Source organism: Thermobia domestica, chromosome 9 (assembly GCF_964235325.1).
Source record: "Thermobia domestica chromosome 9, izTheDome1.hap1.1, whole genome shotgun sequence".
NCBI classification, from domain to species: Eukaryota; Metazoa; Arthropoda; class Insecta; order Zygentoma; family Lepismatidae; genus Thermobia; species Thermobia domestica.
This window is the reverse complement of record NC_137462.1, coordinates 167477683-167493266: the sequence shown is the minus strand read 5'-3', so window position 1 is coordinate 167493266 and position 15584 is coordinate 167477683. Positions and strand designations below refer to the sequence as shown.

The 15584-nt window shown below is 32.8% G+C and overlaps 1 protein-coding gene across 1 annotated transcript in view; it reads left to right on the top strand.

The window, feature by feature from the left end:
* The window catches only part of fs(1)N (female sterile (1) Nasrat), a 216697-nt gene that overhangs the window by 144188 nt on the left and 56925 nt on the right, over positions 1–15584 (top strand). The window contains exons 14-17 of the mRNA XM_081772155.1: positions 135–317; positions 912–1053; positions 8291–8514; positions 10434–10731. Of these exons, the coding sequence (XP_081628281.1) occupies positions 135–317; positions 912–1053; positions 8291–8514; positions 10434–10731 (847 nt within the window). The remainder of the gene's footprint in view (positions 1–134; positions 318–911; positions 1054–8290; positions 8515–10433; positions 10732–15584) is intronic.

Genomic DNA, 15584 nt, shown 5'->3' with positions numbered 1-15584 from the left:
CACTAACCAACCAATATTAGTAATTTTATAAAATATTTAGACAATTTTATTTCAGAAAAGAATCTCTTAGATTAATCATGATTTTTCCATCCTTTTTTTCTGGAGGGGTCTGTTTAACATTATTTAAATTTCAGATTGAAGGAACGATTCATGAAAGATTTTTAGAGTTACTGACAAAGTATCAGGATCTGAGCAATTCCAAGTTAATCACGTCCAATACTGTCTTCCAAAATTTGCGAATATTGGGCGATACCATTGTACAACATTCATTTAATGACTACACGTGGAATGATTTCGCTGCAAATATAGTGTATAAAGTAAGTTAATTACTAATCCACAGAGAATAAATATTTGTAAGTGAATGTTATTCATATTTTATTTTTTTCTTAAATTTTATTTTAATATTCTTTGTCAAATTTCAAGGTTACAAATTGGATTGTAATTATATATTCAAGTAACTTCCTATGGAAATATCTATAATGAGAAAAATAAAACTTCACCATCCAAGTTAGGTTTGGTTTTACCAATTTGTACTCATTTATAGGGACCTTGGAGAAATAGGAATACGAAGTAGAAACTGATCTGACTGACTAACGTAAGGAGAGGGTAATGGAAGACTTTCGTGAATGCGGCATTGAACCTGTAGGTTTCAAAGGCCATAGAGATGAGATATTACTATTCATTCATTTTAATACTTGAAATATGAGCACGTGAGAGCGAATTCTAACAGATTTATATTTAGACTGAAGATAAAACTAAAGCAAGGCGCATTAAAACGTTAGCATTTTGATATACTTTGATATAAGTTAGAATTCGCATTTTGTATAAAATATTTTATCCACAAAATTTGCTTGATAAGACTTTTACTTTTCTTACTTTACTTGTATTTTAATGTTTTAATCTTATTACAGGATGTTGATAAAGTTATTATTAGAAGCGGAAAAGAATTTCCTGTTGCATTAGTTGTTTCTTCTGATATCACAGTAAAGGGATATGTTGGTGATCACAAAATATCAGATTTTATTACTTACGACACAGAACAAACTGTTGTAGGTAAGTATATTTGAGCGACTAGAAGGATAACAATAGTAAGCCACATTTTCCAACTTTCGATTAAACTGAAAAAGGAAGTTCAACATTCCCATGCAATGCTTGCCTTTCCCTAAGCCGATCATTTGGTTACATTATGTGCCTCTTGGTTATCGTTACTGTCAACAATTCAATTTCAAATTTAGTTTCATTTTTGCACTAAATTTGTTCTAATGCTTAGCAATACTTAGGTCGGTTTCTTTGCTTTTGAATCTTTTCGTAAACATAGATTGTTAACTAATCCATATTAACTTTTGTCTTCTTATTTACTATGGGATTTCCAAGTAGTAATAATTAAAATGCTCACTTTTGATATGGTTGTCTCACTCTTGATTCACAATGGAAGATCAATCTCAATTGACCTATACTATAGGGACAGACACGTGTAATATCAAAATGGCACAATCATTTTCACTATTTTCAGATTAGTACCTAATTATTTACAAAAGGGTCCATCTATTCAAGTGTATGAGATAAAAAAAAAATATAATCGATTGCTTGACCATTTCAAATATTTTTTTCTTTTTTGCGTTGATTCTTTTATGATTACAGTCCAAAAGTACTTTTTAAAAAAAAAAAAAGAAAGAAAGAAAATGGTTTTCCTAACTCGGATGGCAACTATTTTTGTTTGACAACACGATCTGATTCTTGCGTTTGCAGAGATCTATGGGTTTACTCGTATTACTCAATCTGGTGAATTCTAGGTTGATCAAAATATAAATAATTTTATTCAGGAAAGAACAGCCTATCTTAAGTCCAGTACATATTTAATGAAATTTGTATGCAAAATAGGCCAAATACACGTAAAAAGTTAAAATTGAAGTTCACCAACTTATAGTGTTCGAAGACATATCTCCTCAAGAAAGAATGTAATCTCAGGCTTAATATTGTTCGGCTACTAAAAGTACTATATGAAAAACCAAAAATAAACACGGAGAGTTGATTCCTTTAGTAAGTTACAATGTTTCAAAACCGGAAAATTAAGTTTGAAAATCTGAAATTTTGACAGATAATTAATCTATGATATGTTATACTGTCGTGCAAATATCGTATTTGAGACTTATCTACAAGTCGTTACAGGACGTTAAAAATCACACAAAAATATTGTTTCCTGAGGAGAGCAAGATGGAAGATTGACAAGTAATTGCCAGATTTGGAGTGAGTCTATAATGTAATTATCGATTGCTGCTGTTAAGTTTAAAATATTTTGTTTTCGAAAATAGATGTACGTTAATATCCAATGTTTCAACTATGGTAGTGTTATTTTAATATTGTGACCAATGTGAATATAATAACGATGTATTGTTTATTTCTCAACGATTACTAAGAGTATGCTAAACAAGTTTTTGCCGAATGAGTGATTTTTTTTTCATACTTTAACAGTAATGCAGTCGGTAGGATCGCCAGTTATTAGTATTTGCCTATCAATAATGTCATACAACATTGACTGGATCGATCTACAAAGATAAAATTAAAAAAAAAAAAAATAAATAAAATTCAGTGAGAATCTAATACCTGTATTTAAACTCCATAACACGGAGTTAGTGAACTGTTAACATTTTAGTACACTGTACGACAACGTTAAATTTCTTCCCTTAAAAACCAAATTACTAACACAAGAAATTTTCATTGTGTCAGAAAGGAAGTTCAGAACATGGACTTCATTCAGTGCAGCCCAGCAACTAGCCACAAAAGTTTGGGAAGGCCACAAATAATAGAAATTTTAAACCGCTCCACATCAATAGTTACTGGGATTTTGTACTCGTGACACCTGTAATTGCATTTCTTCTCTCAAGCTATAAATAATAAATAACTCCAAAAGCTTTTAGTAATTCTACAAGAACTAGCACTGTTGTGTAGATTCCTGAGAGACTTCCTAGACTTCCTATAATTGAATATTTGTTTGAAGTATGTTGTAAGTAATTCAGGATTTTAGTAGCGTAATAAAAGGTTGATAAGTATTTTTTGTTTCGCCTCAGTTCCTTTCACTCCAAACATTAATAATTTGGGCAAGATATTTGTGTGGAGGAGGGGCTCTTAATATTACTCTTACTAATTTAATGACTTAAAATCGAGATATCTTAAATGAAATTAGATTAAGTAAACATGATACTTTTTACTATTTAAAACTAATGATATCCGATAAATCTATTTAAAACTTATTTAAATTTGGTTTAAAATACTTGTCGAGCAAAACAATATGTTTATTATAGAAATTATTAACGCATAACAGTTTCACCAACCATTCAAGTTGGCTTCATCAGACTATCTATCTAGTGTCTGAAATCAAAGTGGATATCTGGCGAAACTGTTACATGTTAATAATATTTACAATAAACATATTAATTTACTCAACGAGTAGTTTAAATCAAATTTACGTTTACCTAAAGCAAAGCTTGGACAATGGAAAACATATTTAAAGGGAAATGAAAGAAAAGATACAGACTACCACACTAAATTTCCTTCTTTTAATTTGTAAAATTAAATGGAGTTATATTGCACTTATTACTAAAACGTTTCTTTATGAATATTAACAAAATAATAATATGCATTTTCAGAAAACTTCGAAGAAAACTTACCCCAAGATTAAACTACTCCTTGTTGATTTTTCACTTGAAATGCTGTTATTATGTTTGTTTATAAAATATGAGCTTTTTTTGTTTGAAAAGCTCACCTCGAGAATACACCACCCCTTGTGGATATTTCAAGAATAAACGACTCTTATTTAAATTTTTTCTTATAAATTTTTTTTAAATGAAATATGGACAAAATCAGTTGGAAAGTTGGAGGAAACTACCTAAAAGTATGATTTAGATTTTTGAGTTTAGGGTTCCTTTCAGCAGCCTGGTTATATGAGACATTTGCCTACAGCGTAATGTGGATCCGAACAACATGGGTTTCCACCAGGAATCGATCTCGGGTCTCCTACGCCAAAGGTATCTAGATCTGCAAGTTCATGTGGTAAAACTTACCTCAAAAACAAACTGGACATATCCATTATGGATATCTTCAGAAGAAACTGCTTACACCACATTATTATATAGGGTTGTTAGTAACATATTTATTGATGAAATTTCAACAATCTGGCTTGAGCAGTTTTTGATAAAACCGTCTGAAAAAAACTAATCTCAAAAGTAAGCAATTCCTTAGTTTTAGAAAAAAATAACTTGAATATTATGTGGTTGTTAATTTTTGTTTCTCTAATATAAAGACCGGCTGAGCAGTTTTTTTTAAAAAAAAAGAAGAAGAAAATTACCTGAATTTATCACAAGTAAACTTTCTCTTAACCTTCTCAGAAGAAACGGCTTTACCCACATTATAGCGTTGTTAATGAAATATATATTTATAAAATTTGAACAAAATCAAAGAAGTTTCTGAGAAAATCCTTCAAAAATTGTTCAAAAACCTCCCCCCAAGAATGAATTAACCCTTTTGAAATTTTTCAGGGAAATACGTTACGTCACATTACAGGATAATTAATGAAATATTTATTTATGAAATACGAACAAAATCGCCTCAGTTGTTTGTGAAAGACGTGTCCCCAAAACACCCCAGCAGTAACATAACAGTTGTGGGTTTATTTTAAAGGAGAAATAACTTGCACCGTATGTCTGTTAATGAAATATTTATTTATAAAACACAAAATTGCTTTGACCCATTTTTTTTTTAGATAATAGTCAAAAACTTACTCCTTTTAGAAATTTTCTAGAAAACTGCTTTGTAACGTAATTAGGGTTGTTAATGGTATATTGATTCATGAAATACAAAGTTGTTAGAGCTGTTCATGAAATACAAACAAAGTTGTTAGAAAGAACGAACACACGCATAAACAAACAGACATACATCTAAAAATCGCTTTTTCGGTAGAGGGGTAACGTGTAAACGTGTAAATTTGTTGATATCTCAAACTCAGTTCTTTTCACGAATTCCATGGGTACTTGCTTTTCTACAGACACTTCGAAGTCGATATATACGGAGAAATAAATTAGTAAATAAAAGAATAACATCGAACATACAAAAGGTATGTGGAAAGTGGATACTACTGAAATTGATTTTAATGAAAACTAAGCAGATCACAGTATTACATAACCTTCCCGAAATTATGCATGCTTAGTCACATCAACCTGGACAACTCCAGTAGCACTATCTTCTAGTAAACTAACAAATTTCTTCCAAACTTTTGCAAATTTGGTGTTGATGCTCAACAGTAGCACAGACTAAAACTGCAACTCAACGAGCATTTTCCTAGCCTGTAATATATAAAAAATAAATAAATAAATAACATGAACGGTATTTTGAAAAATATGTCTTTTCTGCTGCTTCTCATTGAACTGTCAATTTCATTCTTATTCTAGCTCCTAGTTGTTCACTCAGACACATAAAGAACATCTCAACTTTGGTTAGATTTCGTGGGTTTTGAAATTTTCTCCTTTCCGACTTCAGCCTTTTCTAAATATACTTAATTCGCATCATTCTGCTTAATACAATTACTATCACTCTACTCGCTAAATTTTACTTACAATATCTGCGGAATTAGCAAGAAATTTATATAAAATATTTGCTGGAAAAGACATACACCCATACGACTCCCTATCATTGATTCACAACTGTTTACATTTATTAATCTCGTATTTTCTTACAGGTGTTAAAATAAATTTAAATTAAACCATCTTTTACACGTAACTTACTTAAATTTTATTTTTGTATAACACATAATGACGTATTCTTGTCTGGAGGCAAATTTAGGGGGCCTGCTTCAATCCACTACAAAATTTATACAAATTATCCTTCCGAATACCACTCATTTTAGCTTTGGAGCTTCTTGTATCCAATAAAAGAAGACTTTTGACCAAAGCATATAAAACTAATAAATAATAGCGTTACAGTTTCGGCAAATTAACTTTGCCTTCATCAGAAAGATAATGGATCTGATAAAGGCAAAGGTAATTTGCCGAAACTATGACGCTATTAATTATTAGTTTATATATGCTTTGGTCAGAATTAGTCTTTTATTGTATAAATTATTCTTCACAGAAGAGATTCTATCGCATCTTGATATATGAACAGTGATGGCTGGCAGACGTGAATGACGTTAGTGACGAACACAAACATGTGCATGTAATATTTTATCGTCCCGCACAACCATACACTGCTTTTACGAAAAATGATAGACTTGACTTGGGTGCCCATAAATAATGTTCTGTTGAAAATTACTTAGAGCCTACAACACGTACTGACAGGGACTTACGTAGGAATTTATTTCAGGGGAAAGTTTGTTCATATTCAATATAAGGATAAATTATATTAAAATTCTTAAAATTACACTAAATTTACAGAAAAGTCTAGATTTTGGGGTGATTTCGACCCCAGGACCTACCCTCCGCTTACATCCCTAGCAACTGGCAGGACATAGGCCCTATTACATTACTCCCAAGTTAAGTGATGAATCAAAGCTTTTCAGTGAATACAAATCACAGTAGAACCACAAACAGGATTCAAAAGTGGCAAATAAGTTGTAAATTATACAGCAATGTTTTTTTTTTTTTAACCGAAAATTCTTTTTATCAATTGTATCTTTCAAACGAACTGTTACAAATAGTTGTTGTAGGCCTGAGTTGTTTATAGAGTTTCTTGGAATCTCTCTAATTCGAACCAAAAGGGACTATAATCAATTTTCTAATTATTCACAATTCCAAATTATTCATGTTTGTTTAACATTTGTATAAGAGCAACTACTTCGACGTGTGTAACACAGGTACGTTTAAGCGTAGTACAACATATTAGTTAAGATTAGATTATCATTTATTATTGATAAGCATAATATATTTTTCTGTTTTGTGTGTATGTGTGTGAGAGAGAGAGAGAGAGAGAGAGAGAGAGAGATCCGTAATGTTCTGTAACTTGTGGATAAATCACAAGTGTATATGTACAGCAATATAATACATTATAGAGGGTTTGTCAAAATTTGAGATTTTGAAACTTTGTCCCAACAAAGATACAGGGTGTCCAAATTTGATTTTATAAATTCGTTGGAATCAACTTTCAGTGTTCACATTTTGTTTTTTGTACAATATTTTTAGGTGACTACACCTCCTCCAAATAATTAAGCCTGATATTACATTCCTTCTTGGAAAGCAATGTCTTCCAACATTCGAAATTTGTGAATTTCGATGTCAAATTTGTAGGTGGATTTGGATTATTATGCATACAAATTAAATATGTATTGAACCTAAGATAATTCGTTCTTTTCTTATTAAAATTGTTTCTTTTCTAATCAACCTCAGGTTTACCAGGTCTGAATAATACAAATTAGTGGAAACCCCTAGAAATGCAAGAATCAACGCATGTTGTCAAACAAAAATAACAAACTAAAACAATACAATAAAAATAATAATTATTTTTTGGAATATGTATTCATGTAGAAATCCACAAAAGTCATTTCATTATGATCAAGGAACCCTCATTGGGTTACTTAATATGGATTGATCCAAAATGTAGTAAGTATGTATGTACACTCATGTCCAAAATGATTGTCGCATATCTATAACTGTCTTCTTGTAAGAATATAATTTGATAATGATTTTGCAGGGTACTTTTAATACTGATACAATGTGTATAATCGGGAAATGTATATTCGTATATTTGTGGTAAATTTCAAAGGAAAAGAATTATAAATACAAAAATTAGAATGAGTTAAACAAGATGTTGCTAAATGGACAGGAAAGTTTTATTTTCGTTTTATTATTCTTATTTACTGCTTTTTTTGACATGAAAGCCACACACGTCTCTCTGCCGATTATACACATACCAACATTATAAGCAATACCAGCCGAATTCGTTTTCAAATTATATTCCTACAGCAACATATTTATAAACATGCGACAATAATTTTGGACATAAGTGCACATAAGTTTCCTTATGCTTAAACTTCGAAGTTTATGAATCACAACGATCTATTGAAACTGTTACTGATTTTAGAGCTATGTGAAATATATTAGAAATGTACAGATTATTTACTGGATATTACTATGTAGCTTTTGTAGTGCAAGACTGTAACTTTTCTTAAATAAAAAGGACTACAAAGGCGAAATAAGTTTCCAAATTGGAGAGTATGGAAATGTAGGTTAAATATAAGTAATTTAATTTTATTTGCATTGAAGAAGCATATATGGAAACTTAGGTTTACTGTCTACAATTCTAGGGAAAAAGAAGTTCTTGGAGTCTATAAGCTTCAAAAATTTGGAAGTTAGTACCAATTGGGGTAGTGTAAATATTAATGAGTTCCTGGAACAAGTTGTAATACTTTCAGAGGAGGAGGTCCTCAATATTACCCTGTCATTAAAAGAACCTACAGCATCTATTCTTCATATCAACCACTTAAATACCATGTCATCTGGAGAAATTGCTACTACTGTGAGAGACCAGGTATTCATTTATTTGATAAATGCAACACGTTAATCGCAATTGGCGACATTTCTTTACTAAATGTCATAGAACTTAAACCACTGCCTACTGACTGGTAGTTTTACAGTAATTCTCATGTATAACCTTATATTGCACATTGATAAATATTGATATAATGGATGAACATCTTTGGGTGTGTGTGATTTTTAATACTACAATTTAGCTAATTGAAAAAAAAAGTATCAGTATGTAATGTAAAACGTGTGTATTCCCTTGTTTTTGGTGTGGAAGCCAAAGCAATGAAACACCCTTTCTATCTAAACAAAATGATTTCTCGTTGTTCGTTTCTACCATACAGCAAATCCAAGTTCAAATTATGTAATTTTTATTACATTATAGTCTTGTCTATTAAGAAAATCTTAAGGACAGGTGGTACGGACTCATAGGCGCAGTACACTTGATTGTGTATCAATGCAACCATGATTAACTTGAAAGAATATTCTCTATGTCCATGCGCCGTATATTCGTATGTACGGATTATTCCAGCAGATACGTGACATCATCGGCTTTTCACCTGGGTTCAGCAACTAACAATTCGCTAATTGGACGATAGACAACAACAGGCGCACACCCAAGCATTTTTAAGTTCAACTGATTCAAGTGCACGAAAATATCGGAAATATGCCAGCTTATATATCCAATTACTATCTGGAAATAAATCCACGTACTCACGCCCTTCAACGTTCAAGAATGCACGGATCTCCTCTTTAAGTTCAAACATTCTCGTTAACACTTTTCTTCGTCATAACCACTGTACTTCTATATGTAGGAGTGTATTATGCTCTGATCTCATTTCCTAACACAGAACGGAAAAAGCCGTGAATTTAGTGGTCTCGATTTGATGATGATCACAACTTTTATTACTTTGTCCAGCACAACATTCAGAGAAAATAACCGCTTCTCCTTATCTCTTACCGTCTTTTTCATTTTATTGCGATAAAGACTGAAACGGTATTGAAATCGGAAGTAGATGTAAATTTGAGTCACTTCCGGTTTTGGTAATATTAAAAATAGTCATAATACGTTTAAGACTCATGATACGTCTTAAGACGCTGAATCGTTTCCAAAAAGCCACCTCTCGCTATCTGTTAATTTTCGTTTTATAGCGATAAACATTGAAGCTGGAAATGGCTAATTTGAACCACTTCCGGTTTGAATATAGGGTTAGTGGAAATGGAACCTATTCTTTGGAAGCTGAATTGATTGGAGAAAACCGCTTCTCGATATCTCTCTCAGGTTTTGCTTAATAGGCCACCTGTCGACAGACGGATGGACAAAGCCGTTCTGTAGAACTTCCAAAACTATGCTATGCATAAGTGTCGGAAGTCGAATAATTCTGTATGTGGAACATCATATACTGGACATATGATTAGCCTATGCAATGACGAATTTATTTTTTCTTAACATTCGAACCTCTCATCCAGTGAGTGGTGTATGCAGAATTTCATAAAGGGGTTCACGCACTAATATATATATATATATATATATATATATATATATATATATATATATATATATATATATATATGTAAAATAGTGTTTATTTTTCCATATTATTATTCTCAAGTGGTATATCTCATTGGTCACATCAGCATTTAAAGAATGCTTTCAAATTGAAATAGCTGGAGACCCTAAAGCAAGGAATTGATTTTGTGGGAGAAGAAGTTTCACTACTATTGCCGATATTGAGTTCATTCTTACATAAATCTGCAGCCGCCACTGGAAATAAAGCAAAAATTCTCTGCAGAATGTACGATTTTGAAACGATAAAATCAATTGAAGCAGAAACATGAAAATAATTATTATGATATCCTACAGTATCTCATATTTACATTGTAATTGTATTAAATTACTGTTAATCCAACAAATTTTCTCTGTAGGTTTTCGAAGAGAAAGTTACTTTCAATGATTTGGAAACTAAACTAGCTGCTGCGGCAGGAGATATAATTGTGAATGTGACGACACCAGAAACCGATGTTATCTCAAACTTATTTACAAATCATCTCAGCCTGGCTGATGATCAAAATATACAAGAAGATTTTACAATTGACTATGGAATAGTCAGAGGAGACTTACATATTGATTCCATAAATGGAATTCCTTTAACTAATTTATCGGTACAAGCTTTGCATACAGCAAAGAGGGAACAGTTTATTGGTAGCAAATTTGAAATAATTGGTATGTATATTAAAATTTGTATAAATAATTAAATGTAATTATTTTCATTTTTATTTCTACTTAGTATTCTTCATACGCTTAGCAGGAAAAATTGATATACACCCTACGTGCTCTTTTGGCATTAATTTCAGAAAATATTGACCAAGAGGTTGGAGTTTTCAGTAATAGACAGATAATATGTTGTTTCTAAATTAGAGATAGCTGAATTAAAATTGATCGACTTGCTTTCAAGTTATTGACTAAAGAACATATGTACCGTGTTATGCAAAAATGAACTAAGCGCCAAACTTTGAAAATCCACGTAAATGCGACGATTGGTTCCTGTTACGCATTAGAAGGTTTTGCTCAATCGAAAAGAGAGGAAAACCAACACCTTTCCAAAAAAACAAACATAATTTCACTTTTGATTACGGCTACATTATAGGGGCTACATTACGGCTACATTGCGTAATTTTCTTAAAAGTATGAAAGTGGTGCTTAGTTCGTTTTCACAGGACACGGTACATATAGTCTTTATATCAGTTCCTAGTGGCGACTGTACAATGTAACCTTGTTAACACAAATTCATTATATATATATATATATATATATATATATATATATATATATATATATATATATATATATATATATATATATATATATACGCAGTTGTATTTAAAACAATTTGAACACACTTATCTTAAGTTCTCGACCCTAGCTTTTAGGTAGGAAAATTTTGATGCACGAAATTAAAGTAGTCTTCAAAGGGATGAACACGCCTTCATTTGCTACAATCCTAGTTACGAATATATTTTTTGTTTTTAGCATGGCTTACGCCTGTTACAATATGGTTACATTCATTGCAGTTAGGGGGGGCGCGGTGGCTCAGTGGTAGAGCGTTCACCTCTGGTGCTTGGGGTCCCGGGTTCGATCCCAGCCCCCGCCACGTGAACTTTGTGGTGGACAAACACCGTGCTCGTGGGTTTTCTCGAGGTTCTCCCGTTTCCTCCCACTTTCTTCATTCCACCATTTCACTCATCTCTCATCATCACCGTCTCCTTTAGCCTAACCGGCATACCGTGGGACGTAAAACTCAAAGATTTCATTTCATTTCATTTTCATTGCAGTTAGATAGAGCAGAATATAATATATTAAAATTTGTATGTTTTATTTACCATACTTCGTTTCATTTCAAATTGTGTTGCCATTTATCTCAGAGAAAATGTACTTCTGCAATTAGTCACCAAATATTCGAATTTACTCTTTAGTAATAGTTATCTTCGAGTGTTTTTTATAGTTTTAAATATTTTTGTGTCAATTGTATTTAATTTAAAGATACAAGGTTATTGTTTAGTTTATATCTTAATGTATTTCTTACGCAATAGTAGATGAAAATCTGAAATTGTGTCCATTGTATTACCTGTGGATTTAGTATATAAATACTGTAGCTAAACATACATCAGAGGCAAATAAAATTACAAGAGAGGGGAATAGCAATTACAAATCTAAGTAAGATTCTGCATCATCCTCTTGTGGCTCCAAGGTCTCCAAATACTGAGTTGGTATTTCCTCCGCCTTTGTGCCTTCAATCTCTACATTCTCGTCGTCAAATTATTGCACCTGTCGTCTTCTCTAGATAAAATTATTATCTTTCCTATATAAATTAATCTATTAGAGCTACCAGAATGAAACTTTCCAATGGTCGTCATCTTAATCTCCGCAAAGGACAATTACTCTGAATTCAACAATATGAATCTTAGCATATATTTATTTTTAATCAACGTCGCGTACGTTTAATCTCAATCGTTTAACCCTTTAGCGCGCAGCTTTGCATATATGCAAAGTTTACTTTGAAATTGTATTGCACCATGTAGTTTCTAGTTCGGACATAGAAAATCAGCTTTGTGTATCAGCTAAGATGCCCTTTCACTAATGAAGTTCTGAATTTCCCGCTTAATGTCATAGTAAGCCAGCGTTGGTCTCTTTGTATTACTTGTTGCACGTGGAGTTGTCATCTTGTCATCTTTGAGCTTTCTTTGCTCGTTTAGGTGGACACTGTTGATTTTTTCTATTCTAGACAGAAGTGTAATGAGTGCAAAAGTGCAAGTACGCTGACATTCGTCGCATTTTATTGGTTCTATCTGGTTTTAGTGGACCTTGCAGATGTCAACGCGCAACCTTGCATAGGCCCTATATGCAAACACCTTTAAATCATCCCATAGACCACATATTATTTGCATTAATTGTTTTTTTAATCCCTTGTTTCCTACACAAAAAGCACTCCAATTTTTTTTTAAAAAAAGCAGTTTGATCGGAAAAAATGGTGCGTTAAAGGTTAATACAGGGGTTCCCAACCGGTGTACTGTGTAGCCCCATAGATTATGTCGCGAAATTTTACAATTTAAAAATCATGAAGAAGTTAATAATAAGTTAAAATATATTTTGAGACAGACTGTACAGTCCGCAACAAAAAACCTGCAACATGAGCATGTAAGTTTATTATGAAACTACGAAGTCTTTTGTTCCAAAATAAATGTGCAACGGAGGACGCCGAGGTTTCTCCTGGCGTGATTCGTGCTACTTGGACGTTATGTTGATTCCCTGCGCTGTTAGGCGTAGTTTCACAAACTTACATGCTCATGTTGCAGGTATTTTGCTGCGGGATGTACCAATCAATGCCTTCAACAGCAGCAACAATGTTCAGCACTACATACAGTTAACCACTTCATAGAAATGTATAGCCTTACGCTATTATAATTTAAATATTATTACTTATTTTAAAAATCAAACAAGTGTGTTGCTATGTTATGGGCACTCAGTGCATTATCAGTCAGAAAAAGTGCGGAAACACGATTTAGTATATTGCATATTCTATCGTTGAAGGGTAAATTTTAAGGCGATCTCTTGCACTGAATGACATACTGATGAACCACCACATTAATGACATTCAAAATTACAATGAAAATCCATTTGTTAATCAGTTCAGTGTGGAATTAAGAATGTTCCCTCCTCACCGTATTGCCAACGAGATCACTTAAAATTCCGATCATTCGTGCATGGAACCACCAAAAAAAAAAAATGTGGCTATTAAAATATTGCAAGAATCCCGATGTTGCTAAGAAAGATCCATAATACCAAGCATGTTAACTAATTCTAGTATACATAAGAACTATTTTAAAAATTCAGAAGTACCAATAATGCATGATAGCTGTTGAAATCATAGTTGAAATTGACAACTTCAGCTTGTAAGGAAATCAATATATGAATAACAAATCAAGATCACGGTAGCATTTCCCTAGTTATCTTAACTCAGTCCTTCAAATTTAGGTCATGCAACCAATCTTTCCTAAATTTTTATTAATATTCTGTTTTCGTTTTTCCTGCGTTAATCACAAATGGATTGATAGAACATCAAAACGCAAAAAAATATACATGCCAAAGCAAAGACTAGCTGTTAAGTTAAAAATGAGTGACAATCCAGTGAAGGAACAAGGAAATTATATATTGACAGCAATGTGCGAATTAGATAATTTATATTGGGGGGGATAAAATTAAGCCAACAGGATGTAGTGTCTGAAGGTGCAATAATTCAAAATGAGACAATAATGCCTACCCCCCCCCCCACACACACACACATACATACATAAATATGGCATGACATTCCAACAATAACTATGTTTATATTGTCTGACATGCCCACACAATACCTAACCGTTCTTAACCTGTTTATATGTTGTACTCATTCGTGTGCCTACAGCTCTGTAAGGTTTATTTCCTTGATAATTCGGCCCATTTACTTCCCTGGCCGTCGAATCAACGCAAAATTTGCGTTTTAGTTTGTGGTAATAGGCATAGGATGCATATATATAATATATATATGTAATTAATTTTTTTGCCTTGCTTTGCTGTACACAAAGTTTGTGGAGATATGGATCGGACTGTGCCTCTAGAAATAGCTATTCACTGAATTCTTTAAACAAAGAAAATCATTAGCACAGATATTTCACTTCGAAGTGCCTGAATAAGATGATTGTGATATACGGCCACATTACATATGGGTGTCCGTAAAATTTGTGTATCGCAATGCAAAAAATGCAGACAGCTATTATAATCACTATGCCAATTACCACAAATTAAATGCAACTTTTGAGTTGGGTAGACGCAAACTAGGGACCATGCGCTACCAAAGAATACACTGGAAAATAAAATATAACAAAAATTAAAACAAGATGATAATCGATACTAGTGTAGAGGTTAAATATGACGTGTCCGATCTTCACCAAGTTGTTCTTGGCCAAACGCTAAGATTATTTATAAATCCATGTGTGACTGTTATGCGCAATTAATACATTCAAATTCAAGAACGACGACGAACTGAGGGTACGGGTGCAAGTAACAACTGTAGTCATAATAACCCCAAGCTGTAAACATCAGCAACACCTAGTCGCCCACTTACCGGTAAATGTTAATCGTCGACATAGCGACGCGTAGAAGGATTGCCGCTAGTGTGCCACTGGCGGCAGGGTTTCGTCGAGTCGAAACACACATCTCGAGTCGGGATATTGAAGTTACCACCGCGTAGCAGCGAGGACTTCATTTTGGTCCGCGCTCCTTCGATTTGTCGCGGAGAATCGCGAAGGGACCAACACGGACTATCGCCAGGCATGTGCATGCGGTTATTATTATTATCCAGTATATTATTTTTTCCTGATGAATTGTTCCTAAGCTGAGCTCCGGGGGTCAAGAGTTACCTCTGTCTCTACACCATGAAGTGAAAAATCTTGAGATGGGTATGAATTTAGATGGCAACTATCGCCGATCATTAGAAAGTGAATATGGGAGAACTATGAAATAAAGTAAATAGGCGCGTG